Here is a 22,330-nt window from a genome sequence, read left to right as displayed (position 1 = left end):
ACCTGGAATAACAGGAATATAGAGCTATAAAAAAAGACCCGTCTCGTTGGACTTCAGTGCATGACGCGAACCCAGGAACACAGAGTCGCGACTTTGATGATGACTGACTGACTGACTGACTGACTGACTGAAGATATGAGGAAACCTGGTTTTGGCGAACTAAAGTATAGACATCTACATATCTGTTAACATCACATCTGTACCATCTGTACATCAAATTCAAAATTTAGATTCACTTTGTCTATTCAAATGTTGATAGCCACCATCCTTGCCAGTGGCCGCTCCTACCCCGGGGGGGCTGAAGAAAATTCAATTTTGGCGCCCCTTCCTCAACCGCCCGAAAAGTTGTTTTTTTTTGGTGGTTTGAAAAAGTGAGGAGCAAAAAAAATTCACAAAAAGTGATGGCTCTGAAAAGAGCAGTTTATAGACGTTGCCCCAAGTCCACGAATAGCATTCTATAAATTACCTACACAAATGAAATTTTTGTCAAGTCATGAATAACCATGCATGATTACCCCGTTTTCTGATTTTCCATCAATCAAAGTTTGAAGAAGCTATTAAAGATAATTGATGGGAGGGAAACAGGAACTATATGAATCAACTTTGATTGCCGTTTATACAAATGAAACAGGGCAGGTATTCTGTCCAAGCTGTCTATGGTCTAGCAGCTGGTGATGGCCCAGGTTATACCAGCTCTACAGGAGCACAAGTAGGTGGTATAAAGCATAAAACAGTTAATGTGATTTAAATGAATACAGGTCATGATAGACATGAGGCTGACATGATAAAATCTTGAACTTACGAACTTGTCTGTAAACTTGACAGATTCCTTACAAATAAAAAAATTCCTTTAAAAAGGAAGAGGGCGAGCAACTGAGCATTGTCAACAGTACATGAACGGGTATTATGTAACGCTATATTTATAGCAAATTGAATGCAACATACATGTACGGCATAGGCCTTTAAACACGGGCAACATGGATTGGAATAAGTTATGCACAACGTCATGCCTTCATTTACTTATATTAAGGAAAAAACGATTCCACGGTACGGCTAAGGGTCTTTGGGAGAGTCATATGACTTTGGGAACAAGACCCCTGAAACATTAAGTAGTCCTTCAAGAATGACCCACGGCTATGTGGGGGGCTCGGCGAAGCCAACAACGAGGCCGAAGGCCGAGTAGCGAGGCCGATGCTCAATACTAGAACTAGTATATGGTTTTAAACTTCTCAAGCCGAGAGTCATTTAAGGACTAACATTAAGCCGACCGTTCCGTCCAAGAGTTCCGTCCGTTCGGAAACGAATTTGGGTATAGCCTAGCCTGGACCAGACGTATAAAGTGCTTACATCCCAGCAAACGTTAATTTAATGTTAATGTAGGGTGTAAAAAGGGTGTAAAACGTTCTTAATCTTAGATTCAAACACATATCTGAAAAGTAGCTGCAAAACATTCATAACATAAATTTATTTAATAAATAATTAATTTTAATATTTAAAACTGTTGCCAAAATATTTGTCAACAAATATTTTACAATAAGATTTTACAACATTTTAAACACGTTGTTGTAGCGATTTGTTTTCATATAAAACGTTTTAAAACCGTTTTAATGACCGTTAAAAATAACCAGACATTTAAGTAAAGTGATATTTTCCGGGAATATTTTTAAAACGTGTTGACAGTTTGTAACGGATTTGTGTGCTTGGTGGGATGCTTTTTTAAAAAACCTCGATGTTGTTAAAATAATCATCACTCTCTATCTATTCATACACCTCCCAGCAAACACAAAAACGTTTTAAAAACGTTTTAAATAAGTTATATTTTGGCTTTTGGTTTAGGTAAAAACGTTTTAATAACATTAAAATTATATAAAGGTCACGATAACGTTTTAAAACGTTTTGTATGAAAACACACTACAACAATATTTTTAAATGTTTTCAAAAAATGTTATTGTAAACTATTTTTGCAAACATTTTTGCCAAATATTGTGTCAATACTTAAATTAACATTTATGTTAAAATATTTGAACCCAGCAAACACAGATATGTTTTTTCAAAACCTTTTAATAACATTTAAATGTCGGGTTATATAAAGGTCATGAAAATGTTTTTAAAACGTTATTGAAAATATTTGGGGCAAACATTTTTCACAAAATATTTTTTCAACCGCAAAATAACATTCTGTTTAGAATGTTTTGTATCAAGTTTTCAAGAATGTTTTTGGAATGTTATTAAAACGTTTTTATACCCTTTATATAACCCGACATTAAAACGTTTTCTATAAAACATTTTTGTTTGCTTAGCAGTAGATTATCACAAATTTTTTATTAAGGTTATGAAAACGTTTTATACTCTTAATATACCCTTTATATAACCCGACATTTAAACGTTTTCTGACAACCTTTTATATTAAACCTTTTGCGAAAGATGTCGAAAACGTTTTGCGTTTGCTGGGTGTACATTCAAGGTTCTGAACAATTATCATTAAAACAACCATCACACACCTTGACGGAGCCATGATTTTACCTTGAACTATATAGTGAACTTGACAATGACGGCGTATTCTGAAAAAAACAATACTGTCATTTAAATGATCGGGCTTGATCCACTATAGCCTCAATACTGTCATTTATGATCACGGCTGCATCCGCTGGCCTCAATACTGTCATTTATGATCACGGCTGGATCCGCTGGCCTCAATACTGTCATTTTGATCACGGCTGGATCCACTGGCCTCAATATGTACTGACCACATATCCTTTCTTTCCAGGATCTGTTTTCCACATATATGATATGACAAATTTTATTAATATTGTTTGTGTGTTTTTAATACAAAGAATGGGGTATTTACTAATACTAATTATTAAATACTACTAGTGCACCTGCAGCTATAATGGCCCTGTAGCTATTAGTGACCTTTGACCTCGGTTGACCTCGATTTGATTTTGCGCATATATTCCCCTCGTATCAAGGATTCCACCCACCAAGTTTAAGCCCGATCGGACAAAGTTTGAAAATTGACCCCTCCGTAATGACCTTTGACCTCGGTTGACCTCGATTTTATTTCGCCCATATATTCCCCTCGTATCAAGGATCCCACCCACGAAGCTTGAGCCCGATAGGACAAAGTTTGAAATCCATGACCTTTGACCTCGGATGACCTCCATATAATGTTTTTCATGCTCCCCTCATACGAAGGTTTCGACCCACCAAGTTTGAGCCCGATCACACAAAGTTTGAAATTTGACCCCTCCGTAATGACCTTTGACCTCGGTTGACCTCGATTTTATTTCGCCCATATATTCCCCTCGTATCAAGGATCCCACCCACGAAGTTTGAGCCCGATAGGACAAAGTTTGAAATCCATGACCTTTGACCTCGGATGACCTCCATATAATGTTTTTCATGCTCCCCTCATACGAAGGTTTCGACCCACCAAGTTTGAGCCCGATCACACAAAGTTTGAAATTTGACCCCTCCGTAATGACCTTTGAACTCGATTTTATTTCACGCATTATATTCCCCTCCTATCAAGGATTCCACCCACCAAGTTTGGGCCCGATCGGACAAAGTTTGAAATTTTGACCTTTGACCTTGACCTCCGATGACCTTCGAAACTACCCGGTAAACAGCGCACGCCCGATACCCATCTATGTGTGAAATATCGGAACGATGCGTCGAAGCGCGGCGGAACGCATAGCCGGACAGACAGACAGACAGATAACGCTTATGATTATTATAGTAGGCCTACTAGTGCACCTGCAGCTGTGAGAGCCCTGATGCTGTGAGAGCACTGGCATGATAGCATTTCTGTTTGACCCCAGATGACCTTGGTGTAATTTTTTTCATGGCCCCCTCATACAAAGGATTCCACCTATCAAGTTTAAGCCCAATAGGGTAAAGTTTAAATTTAGCCCCTACATGACCTTTGACCTTGGTTGACCTCAATTTTATTTTGCGCATATATTCCCCTCGCATCAAGGATTCCACCCACCAATTTTGAGCCCGATAGGACAAAGTTTGAAATCCATGACCTTTGACCTTGGATGACCTCCATATAATGTTTTTCATGCTCCCCTCGTACGAAGGTTTCGACCCACCAAGTTTGAGCCCGATTGGACAAAGTTTGAAATTTGACCCCTCCGTAATGACCTTTGACCTCGGTTGACCTTGATTTTATTTCGCGCATTATATTCCCCTCCTATCAAGGATTCCACCCACCAAATTTGGGCCTGATTGGACAAAGTTTGAAATTTTGACCTTGACCTCCGATGACCCTCAAAACCACATGGCCAACATGCTTTTCCCAATACCTACCTATATCCAAAATTTCAGCACGATGCGTCGAAGTGCGGCGAAACGCATAGCCGGACAGACAGACAGACAGATAGATACACAGATAGACAGATAGACAGATAGAGACCGCTTATTATTTTATTAGTATAGACTAGTGCGCCTGTGGCTGTAATAGCCCTGTAGCTATTAGGGCTCCAGCTGCATGATAGAGATACTGCTTGACCCCTGAAGACCCTTTATGACTTTATGACATGTTTCTGACATAGCCCTGATGCTGTGAGAGCACTGGCATGAGAGCGATACTGTTTGACCCCAGATGACCTTTGACCTCAGATGACCTCGGTGTGATTTTTTTCATGCTCCCCTCATACGAAGGATTCCACCTATCAAGTTTAAGCCCAATAGGGCAAAGTTTAAATTCAGCCCCTACATGACCGTTGACCTCGGTTGACCTCAGTTTTGTTTTGCACATATATTCCCCTCGTATCAAGGATTCCACCCACCAAGTTTGAGCCCGATAGGACAAAGTTTGAAATCCATGACCTTTGACCTTTGACCTCGGATGACCTCCATATAATGTTTTTCATGCTCCCCTCATACGAAGGTTTCGACCCACCAAGTTTGAGCCCGATCTGACCAAGTTTGAAATTTGACCCTCCGTAATGACCTTTGACCTCAGTCGACCTCGATTTTATTTTGGGCATATATTCCCCTCATATCAAGGATCCCACCCACCAAGTTTGGGCCCGATTGGACAAAGTTTGAAATTTTGACCTTTGACCTTGACCTCCGATGACCTTCGAAACTACCCGGTAAACAGCGCCCGCCCGGTACCCATCTATGTGTGAAATATCGGGACGATGCGTCGAAGTGCGGCGGAACGCATAGCCGGACAGACACACACACAGACAGAGGCTATTATTTTAGATAGATACACTCTTAAAACGAATATCATCTTTGAATAGAAACTTTTCAAATTTGATATTAAAGGGAAACTATTCAGATGGGGATATAATAGATTTCTCTTCAAAATGAACAGATTTCTCTTCAAAATGAATCGGATATTCTCATCAAAATGACAAGGAACTCATCAAATTTGATATGATTACCTTGTCGTTCTAAAAAATGAATAGGTTCTTGTTAAAAATTGAATAGGTTCTTATCAAAAATGACTTTAAAATGAAATTTGAACAGTTTGTCTTGTCAGAGGGGGACTTAACAGAATCATTTCAAAATGAAATGGGTAATCTTCACTGTGGGTAATCTTATAACCTGACAGCCTTGAAAAGATAAAAAAATAAATAATGAGTTGGACACCTTGTCAATTTGAAAAGTTACTTATATTAAAATAAAACGGAAACTATTCATTTTGATAAGATTGTCGGTTCAAAATGATAATATACCTAATAAAAAATGAATAGTATACTATATCTCATCAAAACGAATAGTTATGGGATCAAAAATAAATTAATAGGGATTCTATTCAAAAAAATGTGAATAGTGTGAAATTAGGACAACGCGTATCACCATAGACTCGACGGAAAGTCCACCTACATGTATAGTCTATGGATTGACTTCCAATCAATCTGTCATGGTATGGTGAATGGGCCAACACTCGTTTTGATTTTTCAATCTAGAAATATGTGGGCCTATATATATATGCTATGTTCATGGTATATTTGGCCTGTATTTTAAATCTACTCTTTGTGCTTTCAGAGTGATAGGCCTATCATATACTATAGGACCACTTGGAGTTGAGTGAAATCCCCGGAGTGCAATTTTCCAGATGAGAATTAAAACTTTCATTTAACATGTTTAAAACATCCGCTAACGTGTTCCGAATTTTCAATCAAATTGGAAGGTTTTACTTTTCATAAAACAAATTGTTCTTTGTACAATGTATATCAAGGTTGCAGAACCTATATAAAGATCGTGGTCAAATAAGGAAAGAAATTAATCCCCACATTGTTTTCCGGAGATAGCACGATCAACCAATAAAGAAATAAAACATCATTGTTTTCCACTCTGGTGGTATAGTTGTTCAAGTCATCTAAGGTCAGGGTTGCGATGGTTTCACGGTCACAAGTCACAACCAGGCTATGCGGTTACACTAGGGAATTTCCCTTTTAGGTGCCAAGTTTATTATAGAGCATGGATTATTGACGATTGCCAATTTCACAGAGCATAGTCTACTTCATAGCCCCCTTTTGAAAATTATACTACTTTTTCTCTGGGCAGAGCTGGTACTGGGGATGTTTTGTGTTTATAGAAGCCTGCATGATGAATAGGGCTGCAAAGCACTCCACTCAGCGCACTGTAATAGTGTAAATCCAATCAGATACTGGAAAATAAATATGCTCTGTTTTAAAACGTGTTTAGTATATATCCCTTATCGGTGTATTACTTTGAACAACAACAAACAGGTATTTAGGACGCTATTCACAAGGTACCATAGCGTTTACAACAAATTAATGAAGTACAAAGTTCTTAAAATAGAAAAGTCTTAAGATTTCCCTTGAAAATGTCTGTAGATCCAGCAGTCCGCAGTTGTCTCGATCTCGGCAAAGAGTTCCAGCATTTGCTGCGACAACTTTGAAACTTCGATCACCCACAGTGACCAATTCAGACATCGGTATAACAAGCCGATTTGTGTCCATGGCTGATCGAAGGGGCCGGGGGATGGAACATAAACAGTGAATTGTTCAGTTTGAATAGAGAAACAACATTTTAATCTTAGAGCATTTTGAAGACAATTTTTTACCTAGGTGGGTTTACACCCACCTAGGTATTCTTTTTTAGTCCATTCCTTCCGCTGGCAACAGAGACTCAGAGAGGGTTAAAGTATGAAACCCAAGTTGATGTCATGGAAAATTGTTTTGCCTTTGTTTACTAGAGGCTGTTCCTCTGTGGTAATAGTGTGTGTTAGAACCTGTGAGGGTTAATATTGTGGGCAGTCTCGGTGTGACTTGCAAAGAAAGTTTAGTAAAACCATAAATAACTGATGGCACCTCTGGGATAGCTGCTATGAGGAAAGTGGAATTTGTTTTTGTAATTCTTTAACATGTCTAACATCTGATGTTTGTTTGCAGCAGCTATTATCATGATGATGCTCAAATTGTTGAGCCGATTCAAGTGATTTAATGCTTGTGGGTGACAGTTTGGAATTATGTGCTGTGGTCCAGCTTTCTGAAAATAAGGACAAAATAACTTGTTGCAAGTATTTGTTCTTTGCTGTAGCTACTTCAATAGCTTTTCAGTCAGTGCCCCAAACATTTGTAGATTGGTTTTTGATTTGGTTTCTAAAATTTAAAGATGTCTTTTCCAAAATTGCACATATTTGCTAACAAATCGCGGCTTTGCAGCAATTGCAGGCATACTTGTAGTATGTCTTTTTGAATTTGTACTCATTTTGTGGGACAGGGACAAATAGCATAATTTTGAGGTTTACTAAATACTTGCTAGCCCAGCCAGGGTACAATGACATGAACGATCTAGACCCAGGGTCTTTGATGTGAAAATAATGGCATATCCAGTGGAGTAGTTTTCACTAGGAAAATGTGTTTATACCCTCTATATCACTGAATCATGAAAAAATAATAATACAAATTCATGTAGGCCTATACAAAATGTCCCAATTGAAAAATCTTGTACAGATAGGCCTAATACTGATATCAGAGACATGGCACACTAATTACCTAGGTGGGTTTACACAAACCTAGGTATTAGAATCAGTCGTGTTGTACTTCCGCTGGCAACAGAGACTCACCTATCATGGCCCAGTTCTTGAACCCCAATATATTTGTATATTCATTGAATAACCTTTGACAAATTTGGGTACAAAAAACTCATACTCTGTAACAAATTCAAAATGCTATGTCACTTGCACATATAATCATGGAAGTATACTATATAGTGAGCATGGTCAGAACAGAGATCAAAAGTAGAATCAGACTTGCAGCTGGAAGTTGATTCCCAATTGGGTAATAAAACCACCCCTTGCTGCAACCCAGTCACAACTCTAATTTCACTGACCTCCAAGCAGGTGATGTCAGCCACTTACTCCGATTTCACCATTCAGAAGTTCACTGGCGGTTGTCATGGTTGTTGTGGATATTATAATAATGTGCAGATGATGAGCATTGATCATGTTGATTACCTAGCGGGGGGATTTACACCCCCCCCCCACCGAGCTAGGTACTGTTTTGCTATTCGATCTTTCTTACCTATCTGGGAGGTTTACAACCCCCCGAGCTAGGTACTGTTTTGCTATCCAATCTTTCTTTTTTCTTTTTTTTTCTGACAATAACTTCAAATTGCTTCTCCTCCTACATGTAATTGAGGTCAAAGGTCATTAAGAGGGCATTTCCGGTATTTAACCAAATACCTTCAAACTGCTTCTTCTGTCACATATTATATATATAGTACAATGATGTCATTTGCATATATGTGACTCCTCGCCACAACTGAGCCCGGATGTCGCCAATCATCATTTTTGAGATATTCAACCAAAATATTCTGCTTGAAATTAGCTTTAAAATGATGTATATCATGTCTATAGTACTTGACATTTAAGTAGTGAAAAATCAATAAAACAGTCAATAAATCCTTTCTTTCCTATTGTTTATTGTTAAGTTCGATGGAGCATATCTCAATAGTGGCACTGGCGACATCCGGGCTCAGTTGTGGCGAGGAGTCACATATATGCATCGGCTATACCACACGCCTATAACTTGAAAAAAGAATTGGGGTCAAAGGTCATTAAGGGGTAAAATCTTACAATTGTATTATCTGGATATCTGTAAGGGGTATGGGGCTCAAAGTCGGTGACGACAAATCTCATGACCAGGGGAACGTTTTGCAGGGGTCAGGGCAAAGGTCATGCAGATGTGAAATTTTAGAAATGCATTTCCTGTACATCTGTAAGGAGTACGGGGCTCAAACTTGGTGACAACAAACTTAATGATCAGGGGAACATTTTGGGTCAAAGGTTATCTGGGGTTAAATCTTAGAATTCACTTTCTGGATACCTGCAAGGGGTATGGGGCTCAAATTCAGTGACAACAAATCTCATGATCAGGGGAACATTTTGCAGGGGTCAGGTCAAAGGTCGTATAGAGGTCAAATCTTAAAATGTCTTTTCTGGACATCTGTAAGGGGTACAGGACTCAAACTCGGTGACAACAAACTTGATGACCACGGAAACATTTTTGAACATTTTGCAGGGGTCAGGTCAAAGGTCATCTGGGGTCAAATTTTAAAATTGCATTTTCTGGACATCCGTAAGGAGAAAGGGACTCAAACTCGGTGACAACAAACAACATGACCAGGGAAAATTTTTGGAAAATTTTGCAGGGGTCAGATACCTCCACAACACCAACACGCCCCACCTAGGTTTGTGGTCTATGACCATCATTTGCCACTAGTTCCATTTTTATTCTAAATTAAAAATGTACAGGCCTACATATAGCCGGGACAAAGGCACTCGAGCAAAGGCATTAAAAAAAAAATCTCTATATCCTGCATTTCTACATAAATTATACATGGTTCTTGTATGAATGGAATGTAAACTATGTGAAGTTAGAGGTCTACTACATGTATGTACATAAAAATGTAGGGCCTATTTGAATATTTGTGGCAACCAAAGTCTAGATTGACAGATAAAAAAATACACAAAATTCGTTATAAATCCCACGTTTTCAGAGTATAATGACCGTAACTTATGACTCACATCGATAAGGTAAGCCTAATATGTGGTGGAGGGATCATGTACTTGTAATTCGTCACAGTGGACTTGAACTCTATATTATTTCTTATGTTCAAGAGTCTTTGGTAGGATATATCCATCACTCACCAAGTCAATCATATTGATATGGGGAAGCAACAGGTTTTATATAGCCTTACATGTATAGAAGTTATTGTACATAGGCCCTAGATGCAAACATATAAAACCCTTTAATTGGTACACTGCAAAACTGTGTTAAGCAAATTTGAATCTAAACAAATTCTGGCAATAGCTTATAGAAAGAACTTGTGTTTGGTAAAAAAATCTCTAATGAGTAATGAGTAGGCTACGGTATATATCATACTTTTATACTTCTATTTGGTAAAAACATCTTTAGAATGAGTAGGCTATATCATAAGTGCACGTAGGCTTATACATATCATGATAATAGGGCTGTAGTAAATATTAATTATGAGTTCGGGTGAAGTTGGTGGGGAAATGAATTTTTGGCAAGCCAAATTGAAAAAAAAAAGGGGGGGGGGGGGGCAAGAAATTTGTGGCAAGTCGAAAGGGAGCACAGTTGAGGCACTTTTTAAACAAAACGCTCTATATTAACAAGGCTAATATAGGAAAAACGGTAGGCTACAGAAATGCTTTTAAAGTATCTTACTCGGCGCTCGCAATTTTTGACAGTCCGAGATGCGAGAAGGGGTGTCTGTAGCAATTTCTACACGCCGCGTCGTTTTGAAATTCACCCCTCCTACCCGCCCCTCCAAAACAAAAATTGCATATCCTCTTTATACTAATCCATAATTCCGACACAACCCGTATTTTTCCCCTTCATCCATTTAATATTTATGTTCTTGGCCTTATCCAAGGTGAAGAAGTGAAAATCGTGACATAAGAGTTGTCGGGCTAATTTACACCTCCGGACCTATTCTACAAATATTTTTTAATGAGAACGTGTGATCAGGTAGCCTTGTTTTTTTAGAAGTTTTTTTAAAATCTTCTGACAGCCATGGTTATACGGTGTCCCATCGATGCCAAAAAATAAATAGGCCTAAATAAATAAATAAAAAAATTCCAACATGGTCGTGTTACTGCCAACAAATTTTATTTTCAACAACATAATTATTAACCAAATATATGGCTTTTAAAAAAAATTTGGAATTTTTTTTACTATACCATATTTTAGCTCTCTAGTTTATTTTCGAACGTGAACTTCAATTATGCCTATATTATGTCTACCCGTCAGTGAAATTATAGGGTGCCTACATTCACCTGCTGCATTCAAACGTCAAAGAGCATGTATGGCTATGCTCCTGAATCTGAATTTACTTCAGTTTTATTGTGAATTTTAAATTGTAATGTCTAAAATTGTGGGTTTTAATTTTATAAATTACATCTGAAACAGGCAACAAACCACAAATTAAATTGTACCAGGAGGATTTCCAAAGTTCGCGTAATTTAATTAACTTTAAGAATTCCTTTCATCGATATACATTTATGAGTATTAAAATATAAAATGACTTATTTCATTTATCCCGGCCCTGTAAAGCTGCGACAAGGTAGGGCCTATTCTTGTCTCAGCTGTATTCATGGTAAAGTCCCGGGGTATTAAAAGTGTATCTAAAAACTATTTATATTTGCCTGAAACGGTGTTTATGAATTATGTGCAGTCTATTTGTAATTTACCTGTATCACGAAGAGCACCCAGATCCCTCGTTGAATTCCAGACATATTTTCCAATTATAAGATATGTATCCCGTAACAATAATCACATGATGATAAACCGCATTGGTAGACCGGCCAATATATGTCTTCAGTTGCTTGTAAAAGTTGTATCTTCTTTCGGTCACAAGAAACTATTAAAATCCTGGTTGGTTACATAAAAACACCACTAAAATTATCCTTTAGAACCAAAATCAAAATGTTTCAGTCCCGGGTTTCAGTCACACAGTGAACAATTACATGGTAGCCGCACATTCACAATGATTTGTAGATTTTTATATGATTGCTGAGAATAAGATAATTATGTTCCAAAGTCCATATAAATAGAAAGTTAGCGATTGTCAAACATAATTCAAAGATATCATGGTCTTCGTAGATAATAAACCTTGAAAATATTCCACACAAAACTACACATGTGTATGAGATCAGTAGCGCTACTGCATCTGCACCAACCTCACGCGATATGATGGTCTTTTCCAAAACTTCACAAGAAAGCTGTACTGAAGAACAAGATAAAATCCCGGATAAAACGGTGGTTTTTGTTACCCAAAAACCTTGTGATGATCCTTTATCCAAACATATTTTTCAGCATTCTCAAGTATAGAAATAGAGAAGTAGAACCCCACTTGAATAGTTGGCACGAATTTGTTATCGTGTTTATGATTGATAAGGACGAAACATAAACATGAAATGGTATGGTAGTGATGTGTCAGACTGGTGCAGAGCGTGTGTGGCGTTGTTTATGTTTTCCTATCAGTGCAGTGTAGGTTTTCAACTAGCAAATAAATCCCTTACATTTTCCAGAGTATTATGATTATCCCATGATTACATGAACATGATGATAGGCCAAGTTTTCGACTATGGCATAGTCTAAGTTCAACTTGGCCTATAACCAGTTAGCCTATAACCAGTTAGCCTTATGCAAGATATTTTGCATTAGTAATCATCTAATATAGTAGGCCTATGATAAACTCTTTATGACCATTTTACTATTGAACTTAGACTATGCCATAGTCGAAATTTGATTTAAAAAATATATTATTATTATTTAATCATGATGAACGCATTCCGTTGAACTCAAAATTATACTGATGTTTATTAAACATGTTAAAATTAAAGTGTTCAATAGTAAAATGGTCATAAGGAGTTTATATGTGATGTACAGCACGAATGAAGGTCATAAATGTCCTCAATTGTATTTTGAGTTACAGTGTAAAATGGGCATGAAATGGTCATATTCATAGCACCCAATTGAGTGTACGTGTATCTCATTAAATATGACCTTCATGCCCATTTATACACTGTAACTCAGAATACAATTGAGGACATTTACGGCTCATTCGTGCTGTACGGTCACATATAATTAGATGATTACCACAGTTAAAGTTATTGAATGCAAACTATCTTGCATAAATTATAATGGCTCACTTCAATACTCAACAATTTTTGGATTTTGGAATCTACCAGTTTATTGACCGCTGAAGCCCGAGTAAAAAATCCACTTGGGAGCTAACAAACAGAGGGAGTATGGTGACTGAAAATATCAGATGTAAATCTATCAATTGCACACAAATTAATACAAATCAGCCTTTTATGCTTAAATGTAAGACAGCCAGAGTATGCAAAATGGGCAAGTGGACTACGGAGAAGTCTAAGTTGAACTTCACAATTGATTTTGAGTTCAGTCCCAATGTTTCCCGCCCGCATTAAAAATTGAGAATAACATTAATTACTATAGTATTTGATTTTCATTTGACATTTTCTCATTCAATTACATTAGTACCTATATTCAGTGGGGAAAATGCCCCCCAGTCAGAACTCTTGCCCCCCCCCCCTGTTGCCCCAGTAAAAACACAAAATTACGAAAATTTCCACTTTTTGCGGCAATTTTGCGCATGTGCAGTTTGTTGATTTTGTCAAGTAGACAGGTGTGTAAATGAAGATTTTGACGGGTGTCTTATGAGCAATCCAAGAACTTCCCAAGTTCAATGTTTATCTGCAATATTAAAAATTGCTCAAAGTTTGTTAAAACCAGCTGCAAATTATTATAAGATTCAGAAAAGTATAGTTTGAGCTATCTACAACATCAGTCTGTAGTTATTTTTTAAAAGATCGAAGATCAACATGCGTGCTCTGCTCTGGGCAAAACGGAAAAATTCCTCCGATTTTGACGGGTGTCTTATGAGCAATCCAAGAACTTCCCAAGTTCAATGTTTATCTGCAATATTAAAAATTGCTCAAAGTTTGTTAAAACCAGCTGCAAATTATTATAAGATTCAGAAAAGTATAGTTTGAGCTATCTACGACATCAGTCTGTAGTTATTCTTTTTAAAGATCGAAGATCAACATTAGACTCCGCTCTGGGCAAAACGGAAAAATTCCTCCGATTTTGACGGGTGTCTTACTGAGCAATCCAAGAACTTCCCAAGTTCAAAGTATATCTGCAATATTAAAAATTGCTCAAAGTTTGTTAAAACCAACTGCAAATTATTACAGGATTCAGTAAAGTATAGTTAGAGCTATCTACGACATCAGTATGTAGTTATTTTGGAAAAGATCGAAGATCAAAATTTTAAAGGCTCCGCTCTGGTCAAAATGGAAAATTTCCTCCGATTTTGATGAAAATAGTTTCAAATTTTTCGCTTGTTGCAATCTAAAAAATAAAATAAAAATACTTTGCACTATATAGCTCTATATTATAGGTGCACATCCATATCAAAACGATGCACTTGTCGGATGCTACATGTGTCTCATTTCACATAATAGTTAGGAATAGATACCAGACTCATCTAAAGTGGAGGTCACTTCAAATCATCCCCAAATCACTTAAGGAATGATCTCTGTAATTCCTAAACCATTAGGATATTTTGTTCAATACCTATACGAAACACAATGCCCGATAGGTCATAATCAATAGAGGTTATCCGTGTTCTATAAGCTGCATATCCTAACAGCGACTCCTATACCTTGTTTAGGACTTTCAAAAGAAGTACCTGCATGTGCAACCATGACTATTTCAAAATAGCCCGCCAAAGTCATGCAGGTAACTCCGAGGTCGTGCATTGAATTAGTTTGAATGAGGAATACTACGGGAACCAGTGCCTTTTGTTAGAAGTCACGCATGAGTAAAGTGGATAACCTCTATAGGATTGGAGGGGTATCGAATCGATCCGTTTTGATGTGTTAACTAGGTTACAAAACATTAGTTATTGCAAACTATTCCTTATTTACATAGTTATATTTAACATTACAAGCCGAACATTTTGAGGCCATTTGATTGAACTAAGATTTTAACAATGTGAAGCCAAAATGTTGACCTTAACCTAGTCCTTGTCACTAATATAACTCCAGATAGGTCAAGCTATGTAAGTCGGGATGTAAGTATTTTCTGAATCCTTATGACCAGAGGAAATATTTTAGAACTAAGTTCGACCAAAATCGGTGTAATACTGGGCACCTATTGCTTTTTTTAATAGATACTTTTGTTCGTCCACGTACTTCAAGCGTCAATATAAAAGCCAAAAATTCTTATTAATAGGCCTACCCAGGGTTCATAATAAATAATAGGCCTACTACATTTTGTAGCTATACTACTCTATTTATACCCAACTTCACAGCTCACAGGACTACTTGGTTGTCATTTAGTGTAACATTTAGTGGTGAGCGCCCGTAAATATAAAAGGGTTACGGGTTGTCGTTAGTCATTTGTGTCGCAATAATTTTTATTTTCGACGAAGCGCATGTTTTGGGTGCATGTGTGTCAAATTTTAGCGTTAAAAGAGCGTAATTTCCACTCCTTGTCAAGCATTTTAAATATAAAAAATGACTCGTCAAGCAAGAAAAAGACATCATAGAGGCTATACGCACATTCAGAAGAAGTATAGGACTCGACGAAAAACGAAGGACCATGATCAAATTCATGAAGACATGAAGCCAGAAACGGCTGAGAAAATGTTGCACCAGGAAGTGGATTTAGACAAACCAGGCTGTGCCCAACACTATTGTTTGCATTGCGCGTAAGTTAATTACTTTGTTAAATTTCCTTAATGTTTAAATTTTAATACTCAAGAACTCAAGGAGTCACCTGTATTTCCCCCTGCTGGGTGACTGATATATAGTGGAAGCTTGACAATTGTGTCAAAATCAGTGAAGCGTGACGTGACCACCACCACGAGATGACAAGCTTTTGAAATAAAATTACGTACATCATTACATGTAAACATAATTTACCATGTTTTCATTGTAAATGTATCACTTGTAATTGCACTGACTGGATTAGTATTACTAGCACCAAAAAGATACTCCTCTGTTTTACGATTGCCCACTGAAAAAGTTGCTCAATTTACAATCACACGTATGTGTTTACACTGTTCTGTACGTTCTGTGCCCAACACTATTGTTTGCATTGCGCGTAAGTTAATTACTTTGTTAAATTTCCTTAATGTTTAAATTTTAATACTCAAGAACTCAGTCACCTGTATTTCCCCCTGCTGGGTGACTGATATATAGTGGAAGCTTGACAATTGTGTCAAAATCAGTGAAGCGTGACACCACCACCACGAGATGACAAGCTTTTGAAATAAAATTACGTACAAACATAATTTACCATGTTTTCATTGTAAATGTATCACTTGTAATTGCACTGGATTAGTATTACTAGCACCAAAAAGATACTCCTCTGTTTTACGATTGCCCACTGAAAAAGTTGCTCAATTTACAATCACACGTATGTGTTTACACTGTTCTGTACGTTCTGTTCAATTCAAATACTTCCCAGCGCACATGATAGTTACGCATTTGATGCTAGAGTATGTTGCTTATTTTGTACTATCCAGAACAAACTGCAAGCATGTCTAGAATTGTTTGAAATATTAGAGTTATGCAAAACGACAGTCTGCCGTTTTGCATCATGAACCCGATAAGTAGGAAATTTCTTGATCGAGAAATCTGTCTACTATCCACGACGACACGATAGTTAATGTGTGAATAGAAGATAGAGATTGCTAGTATAACACGGTCAGTCATCGTAGGGTCTTCAGTTTTAAAACGCATCAAAACAATTTTTTAGATTGTCCAGTTTGGCTTCAATTTACAATGTAGCTTGGCTAACATTTATGTATCTTAGCTGAAGTGTTTGCTTACTTTTAACCGGCAACACAGGCGCTGAAGTACAAATTCTGACCATATTATAAGTCTGTTTAATTCTGCAACCTTGCTTGATCAGAGATTTTTGACAACTGCCAACTGCGTCGGTGATTAAAGATTTGAGAAAATCCAGTGCTGGGCAAATCAATCCATCTCCCGATTTGCAAAGGTTGACTTGTCATTGCAAACTGATGGTGATACCCTTCCGGTTCTTAAACATGTGAGCCCAGCACTACACGTGTTGATCACCTATTTACAATGGGGACTGTGCGATGTCTGGCGATCACTCGAGAAAAATTGGCACAAAATGACGTTTTTCGTGAGCAAAGTCATGATGAATTGATGAAGGAATATATAGCACATGGTGTCACTAATATGTCAAGAATAATATCCTCATATTTTTGAGACAATAATTAACTTGAGGAAGAAGTTTTATTCATGCATGATATTGGGACCTGCATGCCAACAGTGTACATGTACCAAACAAGGTACGTTACATGAGCGCAAATCCTTCCACGTTCTAACTTTCGTATCACAAGCTATCGGTTGTTCATACGAAAGTTAGAAATTTTCGAACAAGAAATTTCAAGTAGTCTCTGTTGCACTTTTTTTTGCAAGGCAAGTTAAATATTCTGTTGATATTCAATAAACTCTAGCCTTGAATACCGCTAAGCAAATTTGGGGCTTGACTTCTCAAGTAAGTAAAAAAAGTCTAGCTTTGAATTTGCTCACAGATAGCTTCACATTCAAGGCTATAGTCCAAAGCTATAGTAGAAATAGATGACATCGTGCTGTGCATGCATATCAGTGGAAGTTTGGATGTCAGCAAATAATGATGGGTGATCAAATCATAGTGTTGTTAAAATTGCACCCCCGTGGCAAGCGATCCCTGTGCATGTCTGGCACCCGAGGGGTCCATGGTTCAAAACTGCACCCGAGAAAAAAAAAAATTTCTTTCTTCATTCTTTCTTTCCTTCCCCCTCATCAAAAAGCCCCTGGTTCGGTTATTAGGGTTAAAGGTGTTTTCCACAGGCCCATAAAATGTGTTAAGAAAAAGTGTTATCATGATATTATAGTGTTGATTTGTATTTGGTTTATTTAATATCAATTAATATAAATGCTTGTGTTGTTGTTTTTTTTCTGCAGGAGGTATTTTATAGATCAGAATGCCTTGAAGGAACATTTCAGGACCAAGTTACATAAAAGAAGGTAAGATATATCACCCTGATTATATTTCCCACTCTATAATTTCAAGTTTAACCAAGAGTAGGCCTATCATATGGGGTCTCCCCGTCAGTCCGAAACCCTGTCAGTCCGAACCACCGCTAGTCCGAATTGTTAGGGTTAGGGTAAGGTTAAAGGTTAGGTTTAGTGTTAGGTAAGCTTAAAATTTGGACTAGCGGTGGTTCGGACTGACAGGGTTTCGGACTGACGGGGTGCACCCTATTATATTACTACCGTACTGACGCGAGTATAGTCCCACCTTCAAGTAAAGTCCCACAAGTCACATGTGAATCATAAGAAACCCAGTTAATGCAAAAAGGCACAAAGTCACATATGATCATGTACACAATTGTTCGATCAACGCACAGCAAGTAACTCTGAATATTAGTGATATTAGAGTAGGGTTTCCTAGGAACTTAACAAATAAACCTGTAGCAATCTTGATAAACTTCATCAGTTAATCCAAAAAATGTTTGCTTGCCCTCAACCCAACCGACCGACCCTAATTTTGGAAATCAGAAAAAAGTTGTTGTTTTTCTTCGATTTACTGTACAAAAGAATACTGAACCTATTTTTTGAAATTCCTGAAAAAGTTTTTTTTTCTTTGAAGATGTAAAAAAAATTATTTTGAGCCTAATTAATACAAACAGGAGAGTTTGCTAGTAATTTAAAAAAAGAAAGAAATCCTGACCGACCGACCCAATTTTTAAAATTCATTTGATGGCAAGCATACAATTTTTTTGGCCTTATTGAAGTTATTGTTGCAGAGATGGTTTCAGTCCATTGTCAATCAGTCCATTGCATTATCTTGGTAATAAGATTGATTCGTAACTTGTGCCCTTTTGTTATCTTATTTTACCCAAGACTCAAGGCCTTGGAGATGGAACCATACACACAGAAGGAGGCTGATGCTGCCGCTGGGATGGGATCATATCATGCTCCAAAGAAGAAGAAAGTCACAACACAACCTCTGGAAGAGGAGAAGAAGATGGACGAAAAAGATGACTAAATATTTAAACAGGTGTACAGATAAGCTCAAAATGAACGTTTTGAAGATTATATACAAAATGTTAGAAAAGGTTGCCAGGAAACATGTAAATTTCCGGTTATATAAAGGGTATGAAACGTTTCCATAACATTCAAAAGAATTTTTTGAAAACTTACTGCAAAATATTCTGTTAAGCATTGATGAAATATTTGGCATAAAAATATTTACAAAAAAATATTTTACAACCAATTGTACAAATATTTACAAAAAAATATTTTACAACCATCTTCTGATGACGTCATACCTGAGACTATAATAGTCTCAGGTCATACCATCCAACAAAGGATCTATTGGCAGACACCATTGAGAAAGGCAACAGAGTGGATTGCCGAAACTGTATGGGAAAAAAGTGAGTTTTTTTCTTGGAATTATACTATGAAAAACTTTGTAATATTTTACAACATTTTGAAAATGTTGTTGCAGTTTGTTTTCATACAAAAGATTTTTAAATGTTTTAATGACCCAACATTTAATGTTACCAAAATTAAAACCCAAAATATAACCATTTTAAAACGTTTTGTGTTTGCTGTATACAAATAAAATGTCCAATTTACCATAGAAATGGGCCAATGTATTATGGAAACCTGAATCTTTTGTGCTGCAAAATGTATATAACATATTTTTCAACATAAAAACCTACATGTATTATTATGTATGGTACATCGGAGATTCTAAGGTAGAATCTGGACACAATACTGAAATTTTAATTTGCTAATCTCTGGCAAAGGGGTATATTAAATGCTACCAATCCATCTGGCAGCACAGGATCTTGCAAAAATGTTATCATTTGTTGGAATCAGATTTCTCTTAATATTATGTACCATATTTCCTCGAATAAACGCCCCCGACGGCTTTGCATTTTCCAAACGGGGGCGTTTATTAGAGGTCATTTTTAGCACGACAATTCCCGTTAAAATCATTAGGTAAGCTTAAAAGTCATGCTAAAATGACGAACTATGAACTAGAAACTTTTGGTTCACTTCCGGGTTTCCGATGCAGATTTTCGCCAATTATTGCTGCTATTATTGACCATGTGGTGAGCAACTTGGTAAGCTTACTACACAAGATAGCATGGAAAATTCGTCATTTTTGAAACATCTTGGTTGAAAAAGTGGTGGGGGCATTTATTTGAGGGGGGGGTGGGGGACTATTCAAGGAAATACGGTAGATATCCTGTGCCATGTATGTTATTTTATCCTTTCGTTGATAAGAATTCTGTAATCTCATTGGTCTTTATACCACTTGGATAAAAATCTTTATTACCTGCACTCCTTATTAATACACAGGCAGGTAATATTTCCCGTATTACCTGCATAGTCGTAACATGCACACGTCTGCATAACATGACATGCAAGACATCCTAAGACTCACACGCATACTTTCAAGCACAGCATGGTTGTACTGTTAAAAAGCAAGGAAGAAACTGGCCTACTTTTCAGTAAGATTATCAAACTAAATTCCTTCAGCAAAGTTTACAGTCAGAAGATAATAGAATTCATTTTCACTAAATGATAAAATCGTTACCCCCTGTTTGTTCTCACAAAATACAGAAAAATATCCACGGTCTGGTGCCAGATTTCATTCAGCCTTCGGCTTCATGGAATATGGCACCAGACCGTAGATATTTTCCTGTATTTCGTGAACAAACGGGGGGTAACTAAAGTCATGGAATTATCACATACTACTACAGACCATGTATCAACAGTCAAAGTCCTTGTGTATTGTATGCTGTGAATTCTTGCATATTCATGAGGGATAATTGTTCGATCGTGCCATACGCGCATTGGCGTACGCAGGGGGGGTGTTACGTGTGTGAAACACCCCCCTTGGGTTTGTCCAAAAATAAAAAATGGGGAGAGAAAAGGCAAAGAAAGAGAGAGGGAGAGAGAAAGAGAGAGAGAGAGAAAGAGAGGGAGAGGAGGGGGGGGGGAAGAGAGGGGGAAGAGGAGAGGAGGGGGGAGATGAGCATGGCATAGGGGACATAATATCAAATTATCATAGGCCTATAGCCTAGATGTCTTAACTACCCCCACTCAAATTTTTCTCTCCCCTATACCCGGTATAGACTGACCGACAACGTACGTAAATATGTCGATTAATGTTAACACCCTCCCACACACACCCCCATTTAATTGTTAATTGACATGAATATAGGGCCTACATGTTAACACCAACACCTCTCCATCCATATCGTCACACCCCTACCCCGGCAACATACGTACGTAAAGGTTTTAATTGTGCACATTGAGTTCGTGCCCTTTTTTCTGTTTGAAGCAATGATTTAAATAGTGTAAAAATTATGCACCAAATGGCTTCAATCGGACCTTCATTTTGCAAACTTTTCCAACTTCTGCAGGAGGGAAAACTCTTGTTCATGAAAGGCTTCATGGACCGTTATTTCACCAATTTTCGGCTTTTTCAAACTAAAATTTTACACACTACGGTGCAAAAATGGTCCGCCAAATCGCCTCAATTAGGTCTTCATTTTGCAAAGTTTCTTAATTCTGAAGGGGAGACATTCTGTGTAGTGGATAAACAAGTAGCCATTTTGGCTTCTGCTTTCGACATTTACCAATTTGTAACACAATTTATATATAGGCCTACAACTTTAAGTAAGACTTGTTCACGAAAGGCTTCATGGACCGTCATTTCACAAATTTTCGGCTTTTTCAAATAAAAATTTTATACACTAAGGCCGTGTAAAATTAATATTTTGGTTCTCGTCCCTCCCTCCTCAATTTCTGGGATTTGTCAGATTTTTTTTTTTTTTTTTAGATTTTTCAATTTTTAAGACTTTGGAATGATTTATGAAATCTTCATACATATAAATAAGTTTATTAGAGAACACGCATCACTTCCAAGTCTTTTTGTGGTACTCTAGGGGGTTTATCCCTCAGAATCTCACATTTGAAAAAAAAAAAAGGGCCTCATCGCTTCCTCGAGCACTGTTGGAAAAAATAAAAAAAAACAAACAGCGCTAATTTTACATTGAAAAAACAAAAAAAAAACAAACACCTCCCTCCCTCATCAATTCATGAAAATCCTCTGGACGAGAACCAAAACATTAATTTTATACGGCCTAATAGTGCCAAAATTGTTCACCAAATCGCTTCAATTAGGTCTTCATTTTGCAAAAGTTTCTAAATTCTGAGGGGGGCACATCCCCC

At 37.2% G+C, this 22,330-nt stretch overlaps 2 protein-coding genes across 2 annotated transcripts in view; one reads left to right on the top strand and one right to left on the bottom strand.

The window, feature by feature from the left end:
• The window catches only part of LOC140166678 (fibronectin-like), a 174,121-nt gene extending 162,171 nt beyond the window's left edge, over positions 1-11,950 (bottom strand). The window contains exon 1 of the mRNA XM_072190176.1: positions 11,711-11,950. Within this exon, the coding sequence (XP_072046277.1) occupies positions 11,711-11,755 (45 nt within the window). The 5' untranslated portion in view covers positions 11,756-11,950. The remainder of the gene's footprint in view (positions 1-11,710) is intronic.
• A 3,510-nt stretch (positions 11,951-15,460) lies between these two features.
• LOC140165884 (zinc finger protein 593-like) lies at positions 15,461-19,396 on the top strand. The gene is made up of 3 exons (XM_072189228.1): positions 15,461-15,762; positions 18,038-18,100; positions 18,980-19,396. The coding sequence occupies exons 1-3, from the start codon at positions 15,569-15,571 to the stop codon at positions 19,122-19,124; spliced, it is 402 nt and encodes a 133-aa protein (XP_072045329.1). The 5' UTR covers positions 15,461-15,568; the 3' UTR covers positions 19,125-19,396.
• The last annotated feature ends 2,934 nt before the right edge of the window (positions 19,397-22,330 follow it).

Source organism: Amphiura filiformis, chromosome 12 (genome assembly GCF_039555335.1).
Source record: "Amphiura filiformis chromosome 12, Afil_fr2py, whole genome shotgun sequence".
In the NCBI taxonomy this organism is placed as follows: Eukaryota; Metazoa; Echinodermata; class Ophiuroidea; order Amphilepidida; family Amphiuridae; genus Amphiura; species Amphiura filiformis.
This window is presented reverse-complemented; position numbering and strand designations above follow the sequence as displayed.